This window comes from Bombina bombina, chromosome 8 (genome assembly GCF_027579735.1).
Source record: "Bombina bombina isolate aBomBom1 chromosome 8, aBomBom1.pri, whole genome shotgun sequence".
Taxonomy (NCBI): domain Eukaryota; kingdom Metazoa; phylum Chordata; class Amphibia; order Anura; family Bombinatoridae; genus Bombina; species Bombina bombina.
This window is the reverse complement of record NC_069506.1, coordinates 17,622,258-17,643,720: the sequence shown is the minus strand read 5'-3', so window position 1 is coordinate 17,643,720 and position 21,463 is coordinate 17,622,258. Positions and strand designations below refer to the sequence as shown.

Sequence of the window (21,463 nt, the reverse complement as noted above, 5' to 3'; positions counted from 1 at the left end):
GATCCTTAATTCGTTGGTGGGTGGGAGCATCTTGTTTGAGGAGCGGTAATCATATGCTCCATATTTGTCTGTCTCACTCACGATCAATATTGTCAATTTCGGCGGTTGCGGCCAGGGGGGGTGGGGGGTGGGTGCGCGCGCATGCCCGCGCACGCAAAATATACCGGATCAAAATGAAAAAAAAAAATCAATGCAGATGCATGGGGATCTTCTTGTTTAGTAAGTGATCTGGGAGGGGAGGGATGTAGATGTTTTAAGGGGGGCCAGCTACACTACAGAAAACAAATTTTTAATCTAAAAAAGTTAAAAAAAAACTATTTTTGGGGGCAAATTGGGTACTGGCAGACAGCTGCCAGTACCCAAGATGGCGGCAAATAGGTAGAGGGGGAGGATTAGAGAGATGTATGGGGGGATCAGGGAGGTTGTGGGGTAAGGGGGGATGCAGACTGCAGACAGTATGAAAAAATAAAAATAAAATAATAAATGATTTTTATTTCAGTACTGGCAGACTTTCTGCCAGTACTTAAGATGGCGGTGACAAATGTGAGATGGCGGAGGGAAGAGTGCTGTTTGAGGGAGGTCAGGGGGGGATCAGGGGGTGGGATGTGTCAGGTGGGAGGCTGATCTCTACACTAAAGATAAAAATTAACCCTACAAGCTACCTAATTAACCCCTTAACTGCTGGGCATATTACAAGTGTGGTGCGCAGCAGCATTTAACGGCCTTATTATTACCAAAAAGCAACGCCAAAGCCATATATGTCTGCTATTTCTGAACAAAGGGGATCCCAGAGAAGCATTTACAACCATTTATGCCATAATTGCACAAGATGTTTGTAAATAAATTCAGCGAGAATCCTAAAGTTTGTGAAAAAAATTGTGAAAAAGTCAACAATTTTTTTTATTTGATCGCATTTGGCGGTGAAATGGTGGCATGAAATATACTAAAATGGGCCTAGATCAATACTTTGGAATGTCTTCTAAATAAAAATATATACATGTCAAGGGATATTCAGGGATTCCTGAAAGATATCAGTGTTCCAATGTAACTAGCGCTAATTTTGAAAAAAAGGGGTTTGGAAATATTAAAGTGCTACTTGTATTTATGGCCCTATAACTTGCAAAAAAAAAAGCAAAGAACATGTAAACATTGGGTATTTCTAAACTCAGGACAAAATTTAGAAACTATTTAGAATGGGTGTCCTTTGGTGGTTGTAGATGTGTAACAGATTTTGGGGGTAAAAGTTAAAAAAAGTGTGTTTTTTTCCATTTTTTCCACATATTTTATATTTTTTTTATAGTAAATTATAAGATATGATGAAAATAATGGTATCTTTAGAAAGTCCATTTAATGGCGAGAAAAACAGTATATAATATGTGTGGGTACAGTAAATGAGTAAGAGGAAAATTACAGCTAAACACAAACACCGCAGAAATGTAAAAATAGCCATTGTCATTAAGGGTAAGAAAATTGAAAAATGGTCTGGTCATTAAGGGGTTAAAAAGTTGATCAAATTTCAAGTCTATGGGCCCCTATTTATCATGTGCTGGGCAGATGACGTTCCTTACCATGAGCCTCATCTGCCTGGCCTTGTGGCACGGTGCTGTTGCATATGCAGTGCTGCCCCCTGCTTGCATGAGTAGGGGCTGTCAATCTTCCGTTCGGATTGGATTGTTATGATTAAAATTCTCAACACATAAGGTGGTGGAGAGGTTAAGTAGCTGCACACTTAGAACTTAATTTAGTGCATTGCAGCTGCTTCAACAATAGATACAAGAAAGAATTTGAAGAAAAACAAATATAAAAAGTAAATTGGATTTTTTTTTAATAATTGTATGCTGTATCTGGATCATGTCCCTTTAAAGAAAAAAACAACAAAAAATTGAAATATTATTTGAAGTAAAATCTATGGGGCCGATTTATTAAGGCCTAAATGCATCTCTTTTCATGCGAGCCTTCAGGTTCGCCAGAAACAGGAGTTAAGAAGCAGTGGTCTTAAGACCGCTGCTCCTTAACTCGTCCGCCACCTCTGAGGCAACAGACAGAAATCAGCCCAATCTGATATGATCAGGTTGATTGACACCCCCTGCTGCTGCATTTATCGATGTGCGGCGGACATTAGTAAATTGGCCCCTATGCGTCATAATCTACTATTTTATTTATTTTATTAGTCATTATGTAAAAAAAATCCTGCTCTTATTATACTATGTTCTAGTTATATTATGGAAACTTATAGATAGAGGTGTTATAATTGTCATCAAGGCTCTATCAGTTGACATTTTTGAATGATAACACTAGACTTGCTAAACTGGCTATATTTTAAAGTACGACATAGATTAAACTTTATTCAAACACACCCATAATGAATATGCAGTGATAACTTAAGGGGAACACGATGACAATGTGCGCTTTTTTCCCAAGGTCTTTAAGAAAAGGATATTTTAGGAAAATCACTATCTTACAAAACAGCAGTCGATTAGATCTAGAATTTCACCAAATATACAGGGAGTGCAGAATTATTAGGCAAGTTGTATTTTTGAGGATTAATTTTATTATTGAACAACAACCATGTTCTCAATGAACCCAAAAAACTCATTAATATCAAAGCTGAATATTTTTGGAAATAGTTTTTAGTTTGTTTTTAGTTTTAGCTATTTTAGGGGATATCTGTGTGTGTAGGTGACTATTACTGTGCATAAATATTAGGCAACTTAACAAAAAACAAATATATACCCATTTCAATTATTTATTTTTACCAGTGAAACCAATATAACATCTCAACATTCACAAATATACATTTCTGACATTCAAAAACAAAACAAAAACAAATCAGTGACCAATATAGCCACCTTTCTTTGCAAGGACACTCAAAAGCCTGCCATCCATGGATTCTGTCAGTGTTTTGATCTGTTCACCATCAACATTGCGTGCAGCAGCAACCACAGCCTCCCAGACACTGTTCAGAGAGGTGTACTGTTTTCCCTCCTTGTAAATCTCACATTTGATGATGGACCACAGGTTCTCAATGGGGTTCAGATCAGGTGAACAAGGAGGCCATGTCATTAGATTTTCTTCTTTTATACCCTTTCTTGCCAGCCACGCTGTGGAGTACTTGGACGAGTGTGATGGAGCATTGTCCTGCATGAAAATCATGTTTTTCTTGAAGGATGCAGACTTCTTCCTGTACCACTGCTTGAAGAAGGTGTCTTCCAGAAACTGGCAGTAGGACTGGGAGTTGAGCTTGACTCCATCCTCAACAAGCTCATCTTTGATGATACCAGCCCAAACCAGTACTCCACCTCCACCTTGCTGGCATCTGAGTCGGACTAGAGCTCTCTGCCCTTTACCAATCCAGCCACAGGCCCATCCATCTGGCCCATCAAGACTCACTCTCATTTCATCAGTCCATAAAACCTTAGAAAAATCAGTCTTGAGATATTTCTTGGCCCAGTCTTGACGTTTCAGCTTGTGTGTCTTGTTCAGTGGTGGTCGTCTTTCAGCCTTTCTTACCTTGGCCATGTCTCTGAGTATTGCACACCTTGTGCTTTTGGGCACTCCAGTGATGTTGCAGCTCTGAAATATGGCCAAACTGGTGGCAAGTGGCATCTTGGCAGCTGCACGCTTGACTTTTCTCAGTTCATGGGCAGTTATTTTGCGCCTTGGTTTTTCCACACGCTTCTTGCGACCCTGTTGACTATTTTGAATGAAACGCTTGATTGTTCGATGATCACGCTTCAGATGCTTTGCAATTTTAAGAGTGCTGCATCCCTCTGCAAGATATCTCACTATTTTTGACTTTTCTAAGCCTGTCAAGTCCTTCTTTTGACCCATTTTGCTAAAGGAAAGGAAGTTGCCTAATAATTATGCACACCTGATATAGGATGTTGATGTCATTAGACCACACCCCTTCTCATTACAGAGATGCACATCACCTAATATGCTTAATTGGTAGTAGGCTTTCGAGCCTATACAGCTTGGAGTAAGACAACATGCATAAAGAGGATGATGTGGTCAAAATACTAATTTGCCTAATAATTCTGCACTCCCTGTACATCACCAAGCTTCATTTAGGGAATGGGAAAATTTACAGAACCTGAGGCCCCAACAGCCCCAGGCGAGAAGATTGAAAGTGAGTGCTTGTTTTGTATCACATATCCTCTCATATACGCATCAAATAATGTTTGATTCCAGATTAACAAGCCATAATTAAACTAATTTCAGTTTAGAAAGTGTAATACGGTGCTTAAATTATGAAGCCTACAACATAAGTGTACAACTACAGTGAGAGTAAAAGAAGGACATTGAGTCTTGTTATGAAATGGAGCATAATAAAAAGAAGTCCTGTTAGAAAAAAAAATATTACTAAAATGAATTTAATTCAAATAATATTGTCCTCAATGTAAAATAAAATATTGCTAAAATCTATTATCTTTATTGTTTCTTGTTTCCATAACAGAATTCCCTTCAACTAAAGTACCTGAGAAACCAGGCGGTGAGTCTCAAATACAGTTTTTATTTATTTGTTTTTATCACTTATCTTAATTATATAAATAAATATATTAAGTAATTAATAAGGTGAATAGAGAAGTAGTATTTTTAACACTATTGGGAAATATTGCAAAAAAACTCCATAGGATTAATTTGTTTTATGTTCACATATTGGTATTAATGTTTTTAATTTAAATTAAATGGTAATTTCAGGTTTTATTTTTATAATAAACTGATGTTGGAAATCTCTTCCTTTTTCTATAATTTTACAGGCTATGAAGATTTGACGTCACTGGGCAAAGAGTTTGTTACTGTGTTTATGCAGAATCATGACCCTAAAGAGACCCCACAACTGGAGCTTTTGGTTACCGGCACTAAACCGTCCACCTCTGTTTCTGTCACAATTAACAAATCTGACTTTAGGAAGGACGTGAAGGTTGGAGAGGGAGAAACAGTGTCTATTCCTATCACAACAAATGTAGAGATGAGCGGATCAGACACATCACCAAGTTCTCTAGTGATTAAATCTGATGTTGAGGTTACCATTGTTTCTCGCAGCTATAAATACGGCAGTAGTGACACAGCTTTGCTTTACCCAGTGCGTCTGTGGGGAGTTGAGTATTATATAATTACCCCTCCATGGGGGGCAGATGGAGCTTACCCAGAGTTCTCTGTGATTACCCATGAAAATCCAACAATTGTTAACATTGACCTAAAAGGAGCTGTGAGTTTCCAAGGAAAGAATTATCCAAAGGACAGCAAGCTCACACTCAGCCTTAAACCTTTCCAGGCTGTCCAGATTCAGAGTACTGATGATCTCTCTGGCACTAAGGTAGTTGCTGATCATCCTGTGGCAGTCCTCAGTGGGCACACATGTAGTCAGAAAAATGGAGATTGTGGCCATGTGTATGAACAGCTGTTGCCTGTAACCAGCTGGGGATACTCATTCTTTGTCCCAGGCATGTCCTTCCAGCCCAAGTCTGATATTGTGTTTATTATTCCTGCTAAAGATACAGAAATAAATTATCAATCAGGATCAGAAGAAGAAATAAAAGAACTATTAGCTGGAGAGGTTCTACAATTAGAAGTTACAGCATCATCACCATTGAATATCAATGCTGATAGTAAACTACAGGTCTTATTTTTTGGTACTGGTGGGACATTCAACACTAAACCATTTGACCCTTTCCTTACCAATGTTCCAGCTACTGAAAGATTTGCTATTGCTTATGAGCTCATTGGACAAGACAAGTTTGAAACCAATCTGGCTGTTTTTGTAATCAAGACCTCAGATAAACCAGGAATCACTGTTGATGGGAAGTTACCAGAAGGTGTTAAATGGAAAGAATTCCCTGGATCAAAGTATTCGTGGGGAGAATATAACTACGGAAGTGGCTTCAGTTATCACACAGTGGAACATCCTACAGAACCTTTTGGTCTGCTGAGCATTGGGTACTCTCCAAGTGTTAGCTACGGATCTGTGGCACCTTCTATCAGGGGTAATAATCTCTCTCTCTCTCTCTCTCTCTCTCTCTCTCTCTCTATATATATATATATATATATATATATATATATATATATATATTTATATATATATGTGTTTGTCCAGCTTTAGTTCAATCTTATTTGTAGGTTTTTCAATCAAAATGTGTGTGTTTATATACAGTATATATATATATGTGTGTGTGCGTGTAAGTGTTGCATTGATATAATGTTATTTTTTTTTTTTTTTTTAAATAGGGCCTGGAGCACCAAGTACAGGGATTAAAAGTAAGTTCTAGTTACATCTGATTTTTTGTGAAATATTTATAAAGGAAAAAAAATAAAAATAATTGATTGGGGAAAATCCATAAGTAAGATACTGTGAAATGTTCCTCTCTAGAAGATAGAGATCTCGTAGTGCTGATGGATTATTAACTCTCACCTTGTGAGAGTTGTGGGCTTTTGTAAAACCAGACTGTTAGTGAGAGCACATAGTACAATACAAGTTGAAAGTATCAGACAATCGTACTTCATTGATCGGGATATTTGTAGTTGTATATTTACATACTAGGTAACGTAACATGAATTAAACATGTATATAGCATTGTTTACAGAACCTAAAGAGCCAACAGCTTCTGGGGAAAAGATAACAAGTGAATATATGCTCTGTGTCCTAGGAGTATATCAAATAGTTGTTATTTGAACACAATTATTTTTAAGTAAAAATGTAAATGTCTTCTCTAAAAAGCAAGTGTTTCTCCTATTCATTTACAGTACATATAATGTGAAACCAACACTGCCATACATTTCGGAAAATCTTATATATTAATAATTCATACTAAAAATTAAATGTAAACAAAATCTGTCCCTCTAGTTTTGTGTGTATATATATATATTTATACACACACATCACACATATCTTTTATGCAAAGTAATTCTGTAGGTTTCACTGTCTGAATTCTGCATCTGCTATCCATATTTATCATTGCACAAGTATGTGTTTGTGTATCAAATCAATGTTTTACTCCAGCTTAACAAGGGACATATTTATCATTGCACAAGTATGTGTTTGTGTATCAAATCAATGTTTGACTCCAGCTTAACAAGGGACATATTTCAATGTCTGTAATTAGACTTAGCTGCAACACCTGACAGATAATTGTACATCACTGATCATGATCTTCAGAAATGTATTTGTGAATATTAGTTTATGTTCAATCATGTAAAAATGTTGCTTTATAATTGTTTACAGAACCTGAACAGCCAACAGTTCCAGAGGAAGAGCTGAAAAGTGAGTGCATAGTTTTACCCTATTTATATGAAATGCAAATTGGAAATTTAATTAAATATGAATATTAAAGTAAATCTAAAAAGTTATGGCTCGCCAAAAAAAAATGAAAAAATATCATTAATATTATTTTATAATAAAATTACTTATTTAAAGCAAAAACATATTCTTAGAAATAAAGTCTTGGCCATTTTGTATTTTGTTAGTTGGCTTAAATAAATAAATACCTTTCTTATATTAATATTCCTAGTTCTAGTTGTAGAAAAGTTAGGGAATTCTTTTTTTGGGAAACTAATAGAAATGTGCAGCCAAGAAATTTTCATTCAGAATTTTGACAGATATTTCTTTCCCTGAATATTTGGTGTCTGCACTATTTGTTATTTGTTTTGTTTAAAACTAAACGAATACTAAATTTAGTTAAACCTTTATATTCGTTTTCATTAAAACAAATTTAAATGTTTCAAAGCCACAGGTAAAAAGTTCACTTGTAGCTAAAATACCTTTAGGTTAACTAGATCCTCTTCTTGCCAGAACTATGGCCACGATAACTGCGGCTTAACTCTCTTTGTTCCCAGGACCGGCCTTAACTTTAGTGCAGGTCCTGGGAGCTGAGATTGTAAAGCCTCCTTCTAGCATGACCAGGTCTCTGGCAAGAAGAAGATTGGGATAGTGCGATCTCCAGAGCCTGTTAAAGTAACTATTAACCCCTTAAAGAAATAAAGGAAATGAATGAATTCAGCATTAATTTTTGTTTTTCTTTAAATCTCTTTGTGCATTTATTAAGATATTTGTTTTGTTAAAATGAAAATCTGATTATTGGAATGAATGCACATCTCTATAAACTTATAAGTAAGGTACCAATGTCATGATTTCAAGATGGCTGTATGAGTTGACAATATTGACTGATCCCTTGCTGAACTTAGTTTGTTGGCCAAAAAAGTACAAAATACATGATATTTTAGGCAGACATCCCCCTAATGAATATGAAGTGATAACATGACGGTTTAAGTTTTAAGTTTTTATAAACTTCATTGATGTTCATATTTTGGGAATGAGTATGTGGATATTTATTTATTTAAACACAACACTTTTGGTTCTTTACAATTGTTTTGAAAGTAAGTGCGTGTTTTGCATCTGATATTCTCTGATATCCACATCAAACATTTAGGGCTAGATTATGAGTGCAGCGGTATCTTAACGTGTGCCCGTAAAGGGGCAAATTTAAATAACCAGCCATTACAAGGGGCTGGTTAATGCTCCCATGAGCTTGTGATAGCGCAATATTGCGCTCCATTCGTAATCTAGGCCTTAGTTAATAAATATGCTCTGTTAACTTAATGAGACCACATGACAATGGACGTTTCAAGCACGCACAGTGGTCTTGCTTAGATTTTTTAATTTCACTCGTAAATCACTGATGTTAATTTTTTTGGAATTTATATGTGGATATTTATTTATTTATTTATTCAAAATTAATTAACACTTTTGCTACTTAAAAACTGTTTACAAAACCTGAGAAGCCAACAGCCCCAGGTGAGCAGATTGAAAGTGAGTGGGTTTTGTGTATCAAATCAATGTTTAACTTCATCTTAACAGGGGCATTATGTTAAATGTCTGTAATTAGACATAACGGCAACACCTGACAGATAATTGTACATCACTGTATATGATCTTAAGAAATGTATTTGTGACAATTAGTTTCTGTTCAATCATGTAAAAAATGTTGCTTATTTATAATTGTTTACAGAACCGGAACAGCCAATAGTTCCAGAGGAAGAGCTGAAAAGGGAGGGCATAGTTTTGTCCTATTTGTATATGAAATTCAAATGTAACTAAATATGCACAATACAGTAAATAAAATATATGGCTTGCCAAAGCATTAAAACAGAAATACTATTTTTTTTTTTTAGAATAAAAGTTAATAATTAAGTTTAAAAAAGCAAATGTTATAAAAACGCTCTTAGAAATAAAATATATGCCTTTTATTCTTTTATTTTTTAAGTTGGTTTAAAAAAACAAAAATATAAAACACTTCTTATAAGAATATACCCAGTTCTAGTTATAGATAAGTTAGGGAATTATTGTATGGGAAACTAATAAATAAGGTACTAGTGTCATGATTTAAAGATGGCTGTATGGCTGTACGAGTTGACAATTTTAATTGATCTCACTGCCACTAGCATTGCTGAACTTGGTTTATTTGTCAAAAAAGTAGAAAATACATTATATTTTAGACAAACATTCCCTAATGAACATTACAGCATAGGACATTTTAAGTGAACACAGTGGTCTTGTTTAGTTTTTGTGAACTTCCCCCCAATGTATATCCTTGATGATCATCTTTTGGGAATGAATATTTGGATATTTATTTATTGAAAATTAATTAACACTTTTACTTCTTTACAATTGTTTACAGAACCTGAGAAGCCAACAACCCCAGGCGAGAAGATTGAAAGTGAGTTCTCGTTTTGCATCTGATATTCTCTGATATCCAAGTTAATAAATATCTTTGCTAACTTAATGAGACCACATGACAATGGACGTTTTAAGCGCACACAGTGGTCTTGATTAGATTTTTTTAATTTCACTTAAAGGGACACTGAACCCAATTTTTTTCTAATTTACTCCTATTATCAATTTTTCTTTGCTCTCTTGCTATCTTTATTTTAAAAGTACTGTAGTAATGTAAATCTTAGCAGCCAGCCCATTTTAGGTTCAGCACCCATGGATAGCGCTTGCTTATTGGAGGCTTACATTTACCCACCAATAAGCAAGCATAACCCAGGTTCTCAACCAAAAATGGGCCGTCTCCTATACATCACATTCCTGTTTTTTAAATAAAGATAGCAAGAGAATGATGAAAAAAATATAATAGGAGTAAATTAGAATGTTGCTTAAAATTGCATGCTCTATCCGAATCATGAAAGAAAACAAATTGGGTTTAGTGTCCCTTTAATGTACATTACTAATGTTCATCTTTTGGGAATTAAAATGGGGATATTTATTAATTGAAAATTAATTAAACGTTTGCTACTTTAAAATTGTTTACAGAACCTGAGAGAATTATAAGTGAGTGAGTTTTGAATATCAAATCAATGTTTGACTCCAGCTTAACATGGTCATATTTTAAATGCCTTTAATTAGAATTAATTGCAACCCTTGACAGACAATTGACAAATAACATTCTACTTTTATGTAATAGTAATTGTATTTTTAAAGGGATACTGAACCCAATTTTTTTCTTTCATGATTCAGATAGAGCATGACATTTTAAGCAACTTTCTAATTTACTCCTATTATCAAATTTTCTTCATTCTCTTGCTATCTTTGTTTTAAAAGCAGGAATGTAAATATTAGCAGCCAGACCATTTTAGGTACAGCACCATGGATAGCGCTTGCTTATTGGAGGTTGACATTTACCCACCAATAAGCAAGCATAACCCAGGTTCTCAACCAAAAATGGGCCTGTTCCTATGCATCACATTCCTGCTTTTTAAATAAAGATAGCAAGAGAACGAAGAAAAATTGATAATAGGAGTATATTAGAAAATTGCTTAAAATTGCATGCTCTATCTGAATCATTAAAGAAAAAATAAAACAGGTTTAGTGTCCCTTTAAAGGACCAGTAAAGTCAAAATTAAACTTTAATGACTCAGATAGAGTAGTGTTTCTCAACTCTAGTCCCTAAGCACTCCTAACAGGCCTGGTTTTCATGATATATTAACAAAAAAATAGCTGATAGGTGAGAACAGGTTAGTAAGCTTGGTTACTGATCCTAAATGTTTCACCTGTGCTCTAGTTCAGATATGGGTCACAAAATAGAAAAACGGCACCACAAAGGTGTGCTGTAAAATAAAATCTCATTTTAGTGCATTCAAATTAAAAACAGCAACATGCAGACAGGCTAGCACCTAGGAGAGGAGAAAGCTGATGCATTTGCGCCCTCCAGTGGCGCTTACTCTCCTAGATGCTACCCTATTTGCATGCAGCTGTTTTTAATTTGGATGCAATAAACTTGGGGTTTCATTTCACAACACACCTTGTAGTTTTTATTTTCTGCCTGGCTTTTAGCTTATGGTCTGATCAACCGTGTTATCAGCTCTCCAAGCAGGGGGACATTTTATAGTGATGCACTTCCGAGTTGGAACTTTAGAACAGCAGTTAGAGTGTTTGGATCATGAACATTTGGCCAGTAAATGGTAACTTAAGGACTGGGGTTGAGAAACACTTAGATTGAACATGCCATTTTTAGCAACTTTCCAGTTTACTTCTATTATCTAATTTGCTTTGTTCTCTTGGTATCATTAGTTCAAATGCATAACTGGGTAGGCTCATGAGCTGCAATGCAATACTGGTGATTGGTATCTGCACACACATATGCCTCTTGTCAATGACTCACTAGAATGTGTTCAGCTAACCCCCAGTAGTGCACTGCTGCTCCTTCAGTAATGGATACCAAGAGAATGAGGAATAAGTCAATTTGAAAGTTGTTTAAAATTGTATTCTCTATATGAATTATGAAATAATTTGTTTTAGGTTTGATGTTCCTGTAAAGAAAAAGAAAAAAAATGCAATAAAACATTATGTTAAGTAAAATCTGTGCATCATAATATTCTTTTTTTTTGTTTATGCTATTAGTTTCTATATAAAAAATGTGGCCGGACTGTTAGCCGACGAACATTTGGCCGACATACATTTGGCCGACGGATTATAGTCCGACAGACAAGTGGCTGTCAGATAACAGTCCGGCCATGAGATAGATAGATAAATAGATAGATAGATTGATTAATTTGATAGATGGATTAGATAGATAAATAAATTTGATAGATAGATAAATTTGATAGATAGATAGTTTCGATAGATAATTCCCAGACAGAGAATTACAAGACGTACGGGCTGGGACCCATGGTTATGTTCCCAGAGGCTGTTGCGGCACCCAAGGCTCTGATTAGAACAGAGCACTCTGGAGCGTATCTGCCTTGGCCGAACTCGGAACATGCTTCGGCATTCTGTCCGTCGGCCAAATGTCCGTCGGACAGAATGCTGTTGGCCAAATGTCCGTCGGCATTTTGCCAGAGCACCATGAAAAATGACTGCTCTTACTAAATGTGGCCCCAGCGTATGCCTGCCTAGTCATTGATTCCATTGAGGAAAGGGTGATATATAATGATCCATTATTTAATCAGTATTGTTTGGGGTGGTTCTGCTACATAGATGACTTGTTCATTGTGTGGCGGGGCCCCCTGACAAACTGACACAGTTGAGAAAGAGCATTGAAAGCGCAATCCCTTTCTTAACATTTAGTTGTAAAGAGGATTTTCACAAGGTAGAGTTCTTAGATACAATGGTGCCCAAGCAAAATGGCCATTTGACCACTGACCTATTCATTAAATCCACAGACTGTAACACTTTGTTACACCGTAGGAGCTTTCATCCCCCGAGAGTATTTCAGAGTGTTCCCAAATCCCAACTCATAAGGGTAGACAGGATTGTCTCAGACCCTAGTATCCAGCAGGTCAGATCCGCTGAGATGGTAAACAAATGTACACAGAGAGGCTATGCCAGTCAGGAATTAGACAGTATAGAGAAATCCCTACACAATCCCCCAAAGAGGTCTAATATTTCTCAATCTAAAAGATTGAATTTTGTGAGTTCTTATAACATCATGAGTCAAAAAGCTTTTAATCTTATTAAGAAAAATTTGCCTTTACTTAAAGGGACATTGAACCCAAATTTTTTCTTTCATGATTCAGATAGAGCATGCTATTTTAAGCAACTTTCTAATTTACTCCTATTATCAATTTTTCTTCATTCTCTATCCCTATCTATCCCTAACTATCCCTAGAGCGGCATAACGTAGGGGCAATACTATAGGCAATAGATTGGTACAGGCTATGCCCCGCCAAGATACCTAAGTATGGCACCTTTCCATGTCTGAGCTGTGCCCGATGTAGCAGTGTGATTAAAGGGGGCATTGTTTCACATTCATATACTGGAAAAAAAATTATGGTCAAAGGATATTATACATGTAATTCAATCTATGTGGTCTATGCATTAAAGGACCGTATATGCCAGCACAAATCTACTATTAGAAACGATAAAACTGCCCACCTTCCAGTACCTGCTCATTTTATAGAAAAAAGCCACCAGGCCAGCCAACTTAGATATGTGGTTATAGACCATGCCCCCAGATGCATAAGAGGGGGCAATAGGGCCAAGGACCTCCTGTATAGGGAGGCCAGGTGGATCTGGAGATTAGAAACAATGTACCCTAAGGGACTTAATAGGGAGTTTGACTTGCTCCCTTTTATATAAATATCATAAATAGTACACATTATATAATTGCTTTGGTAATGTCCAATATGATTGATTTCCTATTGAATATGATTGCAATATGAATGTATAATTGCTATTGATTTGGGGCATTTTTGTGGCAATTTGCTGCTTCTGTTTTTAATGAGGTGAGTCCTTTCACTTGAGGGAGTGAAGGTTTAAACTTGTTTAGCCATTATGTTTAGATGAGGTCAGTGGTGATCTCACTTCCTGTCAACCCCTCCCCTTGATTTGTGATTGGTCCCTCAAGATCAAGCATTCCTTATAAATGTTGTTTGTAATTCACTTGTTGTTAGCTTGATAAAGGGGCAGAAGCCCCGAAACGTTGCTCACTGTATTAAAATGGTATCTGTTGCCTATCTTGTGTGCTACCTGTGTGTTCTTCTATTATTACGCTTGGACCCATAGAAGGGGGGCCCTTCAGGTGTGCACCAGAACTTTTTTCTTGCATTATATGTGGACATTGACGTGAAGTGCTTATTCCTTTGTGTGTTACATGCTCTTACTAAACTATTTTTCAGTTATAAATAAGTTAGGGAAATATTTTATGGAAACCAATAGATAAGGTATCATTTTAACAATTGTCATCACGGCTACATAAGTAGACATTTTTTAAATGATTCCACTAGAGATTCTCAACTTGGTTTATTTGACTAAAAAGTTACAAAATAGGTGAAACTTTAGTCAACCAGTCCCCTAATGAATATGCAATGATAACTTAAAGAGACCACATGGCAATAGACATTTAAAGGGCCAAGGTCCTTATGAAAAGGATAGTTTTGGCACATCTCTATCTTGCTAAACAGCAGTCCTGCTTAGATTTTGTGATTTGTTTTTCCAATATACATCACTAATCTTCATTCTGGGAATTAATATGTAGATATTTATATAAAAAAAGCATTCACATATTTACTATTTTACAATTATTTACAGAACCTGAGAAGCCAACAGCCCCAGGTCAGAAGATTGAACGTGAGTGTGTTTTGTATCTGATAAAATCTTATATACTCATCAAAATAAATGTTTGACTCCAGATTAACAATGGCCATTATTTAAAGGAACATAAAACCCACGATTTTTCTTTCATGATTCAGATAGAATATACATTTTTAAACAACTTCCCAATTTACTTCTATCAAATTTTCTTCATTTTCTTGTTATCCTTTGTTGAAAAGCAAGAAGGTAGATTCAAGAGTGTGAACATGTCTGCAGTATTATATGGCAGCCGTTTTGAAACAATGTTGCACATTAGCAAGAGCACTAGATAGCAGCACTATTTTCTGTCTACCTATCTAGAAATATCTTCAACAAAGAATATTAAGAGATTAAAGCAAATTTGATACTAGAAGTAAATTGGATTTTTTTTTAAATTGTATTCTCTATCTGAATCATGAAAGCAAAATTTTGCATTTCATGTCCCTTTAATACATAATTTAAATTAACTGCTTTCAATTTTGAAAGGTTAAAACAGTACTTCGATTATGAAACCTAGAAAAAAAGTTTGTAACTACAGTGATAATAAAGGAAGGATATTGTTATCCATCAAAGTAAAATAAAACAACCGTAAAATCTGCTACCTTTTGTTGTATCTTGTTTACTTTTAACTAAAGTACCTTTGAAAACAATTGGTGAGTATATCTCTAAAGCTGTGTATATTTGTAGAAAGGGGTATGAGCTGAAAATAGCATTGTTTTTTGTTTTTAATACTTTTCTTAATTATGGAAATGTAACTATTAAAGGGACATTATACACAAGATTTTTTTTGCATAAATGTTTTGTAGATGATCCATTTATATAGTCCATCGGAGAGTGTTTTTGTAAAAATGTATAGTTTTGCTTATTTTTAAATAACATTCGCCTAGATTACGAGTTTTGCGTTAGAGGATGTGCGGTGCTAACGAGCAGTTTATGCTCACCGTTCACTTACAGACAGCGCTGGTATTACGGGTTTTTACAAACCCGGCGTTAGCCGCAAAAAAGTGAGCGAAGAGCAAAATTTAGCTCCACATCTCACCTCAATACCAGTGCTGCTTACGTTAGCGGTGAGCTGCTAAAACGTGCTTGTGCACGATTTCCCCATAGGAATCAATGGGGGAGAGACGGCTGAAAAAAAAAACTAACACCTGCAAAAAAGCAGCGTAAAGCTCAAAACGCAGCCCCAGTGTTTTATAATTTTTGGCAAATATGACAAAAATACTCCTTAGGATTAATTTGATTGTGTTCACTTAGAGGTACAAAAGCTTCTTAATTTGAATTTAATTGTAATTTGAAGTCTTATTCATTTTTACTAAAGTGATGTTGAAAATCTCTTGCTTTTCCAGGCTATGAAGATGTAACATCATTGGGCAAAGAGTTTGTTACTGTGTTTATGCAGAATCATGACCCTAAAGAGACCCCACAACTGGAGCTTCTGGTTACCGGCACTAAACCGTCCACCTCTGTTTCTGTCACCATTAACAAATCTGACTTTAGGAAGGATGTGAAGGTTGGAGAGGGAGAAACGGTGTCTATTCCTATCACAACAAATGTAGAGATGAGCGGATCAGACACATCACCAAGTTCTCTGGTGATTAAATCTGATGTTGAGGTTACCATTGTTTCTCGCAGCTATAAATACGGCAGTAGTGACACAGCTTTGCTTTACCCAGTGCGTCTGTGGGGAGTTGAGTATTATATAATTACCCCTCCATGGGGGGCAGATGGAGCTTACCCAGAGTTCTCTGTGATTACCCATGAAAATCCCACAGTTGTTAACATTGACCTAAAAGGAGCTGTGAGTTTCCAAGGAAAGAATTATCCAAAGGACAGCAAGCTCACACTCACCCTTAAACCTTTCCAGGCTGTCCAGATTCAGAGTACTGATGATCTCTCTGGCACTAAGGTAGTTGCTGATCATCCTGTGGCAGTCCTCAGTGGGCACACATGTAGTCAGAAAAATGGAGATTGTGGCCATGTGTATGAACAGCTGTTGCCTGTAACCAGCTGGGGATACTCATTCTTTGTCCCAGGCATGTCCTTCCAGCCCAAGTCTGATATTGTGTTTATTATTCCTGCTAAAGATACAGAAATAAATTATCAATCAGGATCAGAAGAAGAAATAAAAAAACTATTAGCTGGAGAGGTTCTACAATTAGAAGTTTCAACATCATCACCCTTGAATATCAATGCTGATAGTAAACTACAGGTCTTATTTTTTGGCACCGGTGGAACATTTAACAGTAAACCGTTTGACCCTTTCCTTACCAACGTTCCAGCTACGGAAAGATTTGGAATTGCTTATGAGCTCATTGGACAAGACAAGTTTGAAACCAATCTGGCTGTTTTTGTAATCAAGACCTCAGATAAACCAGGAATCACTGTTGATGGGAAGTTACCAGAAGGTGTTAAATGGAAAGAATTCCCTGGATCAGAGTATTCATGGGGAGAATATAACTACGGAAGTGGCTTCAGTTATCACACAGTGGAACATCCTACAGTACCTTTTGGTCTCCTGAGCATTGGGTACTCTCCAAGCGTTAGCTATGGATCTTTGACTCCTTGTATTAAGGGTAATAATCTATACCTTTATGTAAATTTTTGTATTTGTTCACTTGTTACTTTACAAATATTATTATGTCTGGTTGAATCCTTGCTACTGGTTATAATTTTTAAGAGTGCAACACAGTATGTACATTTTATATATATCTAAATATGTTGTCCTATTATACCGTATAATAAGAGAAGTCTATTTTTATAATGAATATTTTTTTTTAAATAGGACCTGGAGCCCCAGGTGTTGGAACTAAAGGTAATTTCCAATTTAATCTGATTATTTGCAAAATCCTTTGTAGCAATGAAAAAAAAATCTGTTTCTTTGAATATGCTTTTTGTAATCAAATTTTGATTAATTTAAAGGGTTTTTAAACACAGAAAAAAACTATCACCCATACACAAGAGGGATAATTTAAGATTTTAAACATAATTTTGCATAAAACAAAAGTTTAGTTAAAGTGATGGTAAATTTTAGTTGGACTTTAAATGATCACTTCTAATAAAGATGTGCTGTAACATACTTTTTAATCTAGCAGTGCCATTCTAATACCACGCGCTCCGGCCGCTCAATACTATTTTTTTCGTGAGCTGTTTGAACTGTTCTCAAATCAGGACTCGGCTAGATCACTGATTGGAGAACAGTTCAAACTATTAGCTTGCAAAAAAATAAGAGTTTTTAAGTGGGTGGCTGGACTGCGAGGTATTAAAATGGCACGGCTAGATTAAAAAGTAAATTACACTGCATATTTATTAGAAGTGATTAAATCAAGTCCCTGTACAATAGAAACATGGAAACAGAATTAATTGTTGACTGGCTGATTATGGCAGGACTGATGAAAAAGTTCCTACCCCACATGCATGAAAACATAGCACGCCGCAATTCATTTTAAAGAGATAAAATTTCAAATATTTCGTAAAATGGCTGCTTTAAGATGCAGCAAAGTAAAACCTAAGCATCTGCAATAGCTAGATTGCACGTGGAGCGCAAATATATTTGCTTCTATTCTTAAGACCGCTGCTTCTTAACTCCTGCTTCCGGCGAGCCTGAAGGCTCTTGCGGAAACAGCTGCATACGGCTGCATACCGGGCTTGATAAATCGGCCCCTTAATCTAGCCCATTATCTTTTGTTGTAGTCAGTAGTTTTTTAACTTTGTAGCGAAACAAAAGGTTTTTTACTTAAAATTCAATTTTTTGTCGTTTTTTTCAAAGTTTTATGTATGATTTTATTTTATAGGACCTGCAATTCAACGTCCAGTGACAAAGAGTAAGCTTCAGATTTACATTGTTAATTGTTTTCTTTAATAGCAGTGTTTGTTATAAAAATATTAATATTTTTTTATAATATATTAATATTTCTGACCAATCCTCGGTCAGAAATTGCGCTTGCAATTTCTGACCGAGGATTGGATTCTGATTTGCTGATCATTTGAAGAAGAAGGCAGCTACGTAACGGTGGGGGGAGTTCAGCTGCCATATTTACCTGGTATTAGAGAAGTTAGCGACGGTGATTAGTACAGAAGCAAGGTGGCAAGGCAGAAGGGGTATAGTGCAGGCGGATCTTTGGTTTTTATTTTTCAATATCAAATAATGTTAACGGAAGTGTTGACTGTCCCTTTAAAGGCACATGGAACCCAAATGTTTTCTTTCGTGACTCAGATCATATAAATTTAAACAACTTTCCAATTTACTTCTATTATCAATTTTACATCATTCTCTTGGTATCCTTTTTTGATAACCTCTTCAATAAAGGTCAATAAAGGTTACCAAAAGGACAAAGCAAATGACATAATAGAAGTAAAATGAAAAGTTGTTTACAAACGTATGTTCTATCTGAATCAGGAAATAATTTTTTGAGGTTCCATGTCCCTTTAAGAAGCAGTGATCTTACGCACGCTGATGTGGTGACGTTAAATCACCTGGACTGAGTGACAACCTCTGTTGTAGCTTTATTCATGGCATGAGAGCAGGGGCACGATTGTACAAGAGAGTCCTTGGAGTTAATTTATCAAGCTCTGTATGGAGCTTGATGCCCTTGTTCCCGGTGACCCGCTGCTCCATAACTTGTCTGCCTACTCTGAGGCAGCGGACAGAAATCAACCCGGTCCAATATGATCAGGTTGATTGACAACCACTGCTAGTGGCTGATTGGCCATGAATCTGCAGGGGGCGGCATTGCACTAGCAGTTCACAAGAACTGCTGGTGCAATGATAAATGCTGACAGTGTATGCTGTCGGCATTTATCGATATGCGGCGGACATGATACTCTACATTGTGTCATGTCCGCTCGCACATTAATAAATGTACCCCCTTAAGTAATCTTTACGTCTATCAGAGATGTTTGCATTGCTGTTGGAGAGCACAGGCGGACATGTTCCCTACCTGAGAACCTTGTCTGTATGACGATTCCTTTAATGAGATCATTATTTGAATCTTTCCAAAGGGATTATCATAATATTTCTGATAGCTGGCACATTTGAGTTTTAGATGCTAGTCAAGTTTTAAAAGCATATTAAAGGGATTTAAAACCTAAAAATGTTCTTCATGATTCAGATAGAGCATGATATATTAAACAACTTTCCAATTTACTTCTATTATCAAATTTGCATCAATCCCCTAGTATCCTTAGTTGAAGGAGAAGCAATGCACTACTGGGAGCTAGCTGAACACATTGGTTGAGCCAATGACAAGAAGCAAATATGTGTAGCTACCAATCGGCAGCTAGCTCCCAGTAGTGCATTGCTGCTTCTGAGCCTACCTAGGTATGCTTTATAACAAAAGATATTACGATAATGAAGAAAATTAAATAAAATACATAAATTAGCTTAATTTTGATTTCACTGGCCCTTTAAACATTTCTTGCTTTTGTGTAAAAATTGCGCCAGCCTCACACTCACACCTAGGAAAAAAAAGGTTACAAATTTAGCTTTATGGGTTCTTTAGAGAGCACCCTAAACAAAGCACAATTTCTAGACAGGGGCGGACTGAGACCAATCAGGGCCCCCAGGCAAAAATTAGGGAAGGGCCCCCACTGTCTCACCCTGACCCAAATTTATGCAAATGAACATTGTAGCCTTCCTGTCTTGCCCCCAGCAGGCTCCCCAACCTCCAAGGCCAGTACCCCCAGCGTCAAGGGTCATAGACAGGGCCCTCAACCTCCAGGGTCAGACCCCACACTCCATGGCTCTCACAGCGACAGACCCCCAACAGGACCCCTTCACTCTAGTCACCCCCAATGCAATAATCCCCACATCCTGGCACAAGGCCCACATTCTGGCGCCAGGCCCCTCAATTAACCCACACTTATCTGCTTAGGTACTGATAGGACAGCTGTCAACCCCAGCTTAAACAGTGCACCAGGAGCCATGGAGATGCTATTTGTGGGCCCCCCTACATGCTTGGCCCTCGGTCCAGGTCCTATTTTCCCGGCTGATTAGTCCGCCCCTGTTTCTAGATAAAAACAAAGGGTATTTTATGTCCCTTTAAAAGTCTTCATGGCAGTAAATACAAGATAAAATGTTAATGATTAATAGTTATAAATACATTTGGACTTCATTTGCCCAATCGAATGGTTGTTTTAAACTTATTTAAGGTGGCAAAACAAACTGTAATATGTTACAATTCTCAATAGCTTTGCTTGGATGGAAGAAACAGACAGAACAACCTGCAGTTATAGAACTAGGAAACCTATGAATTGCCACCAATAATAATTAAAAGTAAATAAAATATATAGGTTTATCTGTCAGTTATTTAATGCTGGCAGACAGGTCAGTACCATTAAATTAAAAGCATCAAATGTGTGGTAGAAATCTGTCTATCAGAATGCACTAGAGAGATTATTACTATTCCATTTTAATAAGGGATTATATTCAATATTATATGAATAAAACATCATAATCATAAGTATTAATCAGTATTAATAGAAATAGATCATGACAAACTAATCTATCTAGTATCTAAAAGGAAATACCTAGGAACATCTTGATAATAACTATTATTATTATGCCCCTTTAAGAGCCTGGCATAATTTATGCACATCCTACACCACAGAATGATTCAGGTTAAACATTTTAAGACAAATTGCTAGACATTGTTTTTTTTCCTTCATTGTTGTCATTTAAATATACAACCACAGGTTAAACTGTAGGTAAACATTTTTTGTTGTATGGTCAGCTTCATCCTTCCCTACCCTGGGTCATTCTATAGCTCAGATGTATCTGAAAGGTTTTTTTATGGTCTACTAGCTGATTCATCATAAATGATGTATAAAATATCACTTCAGGTATCGCCTAGTTCACTGAAGTGGTAGAAACCCAGATTTTGTGCGCGCTTGCCAATAGGA

General features: G+C 36.3%; 2 protein-coding genes across 2 annotated transcripts; both read left to right on the top strand.

Moving 5' to 3' along the window:
- Positions 1-4,074: 4,074 nt before the first annotated feature.
- On the top strand, positions 4,075-11,439 carry LOC128638753 (IgGFc-binding protein-like). Its single transcript, XM_053690891.1, has 7 exons — positions 4,075-4,129; positions 4,457-4,492; positions 4,761-5,987; positions 6,229-6,258; positions 7,223-7,261; positions 9,675-9,713; positions 11,330-11,439. The coding sequence occupies exons 1-7, from the start codon at positions 4,075-4,077 to the stop codon at positions 11,437-11,439; spliced, it is 1,536 nt and encodes a 511-aa protein (XP_053546866.1).
- Positions 11,440-12,602: 1,163 nt separating this feature from the next.
- LOC128638752 (IgGFc-binding protein-like) lies at positions 12,603-20,417 on the top strand. The gene is made up of 5 exons (XM_053690890.1): positions 12,603-12,837; positions 14,525-14,563; positions 15,913-17,139; positions 17,349-17,378; positions 20,218-20,417. The coding sequence occupies exons 1-5, from the start codon at positions 12,603-12,605 to the stop codon at positions 20,415-20,417; spliced, it is 1,731 nt and encodes a 576-aa protein (XP_053546865.1).
- The last annotated feature ends 1,046 nt before the right edge of the window (positions 20,418-21,463 follow it).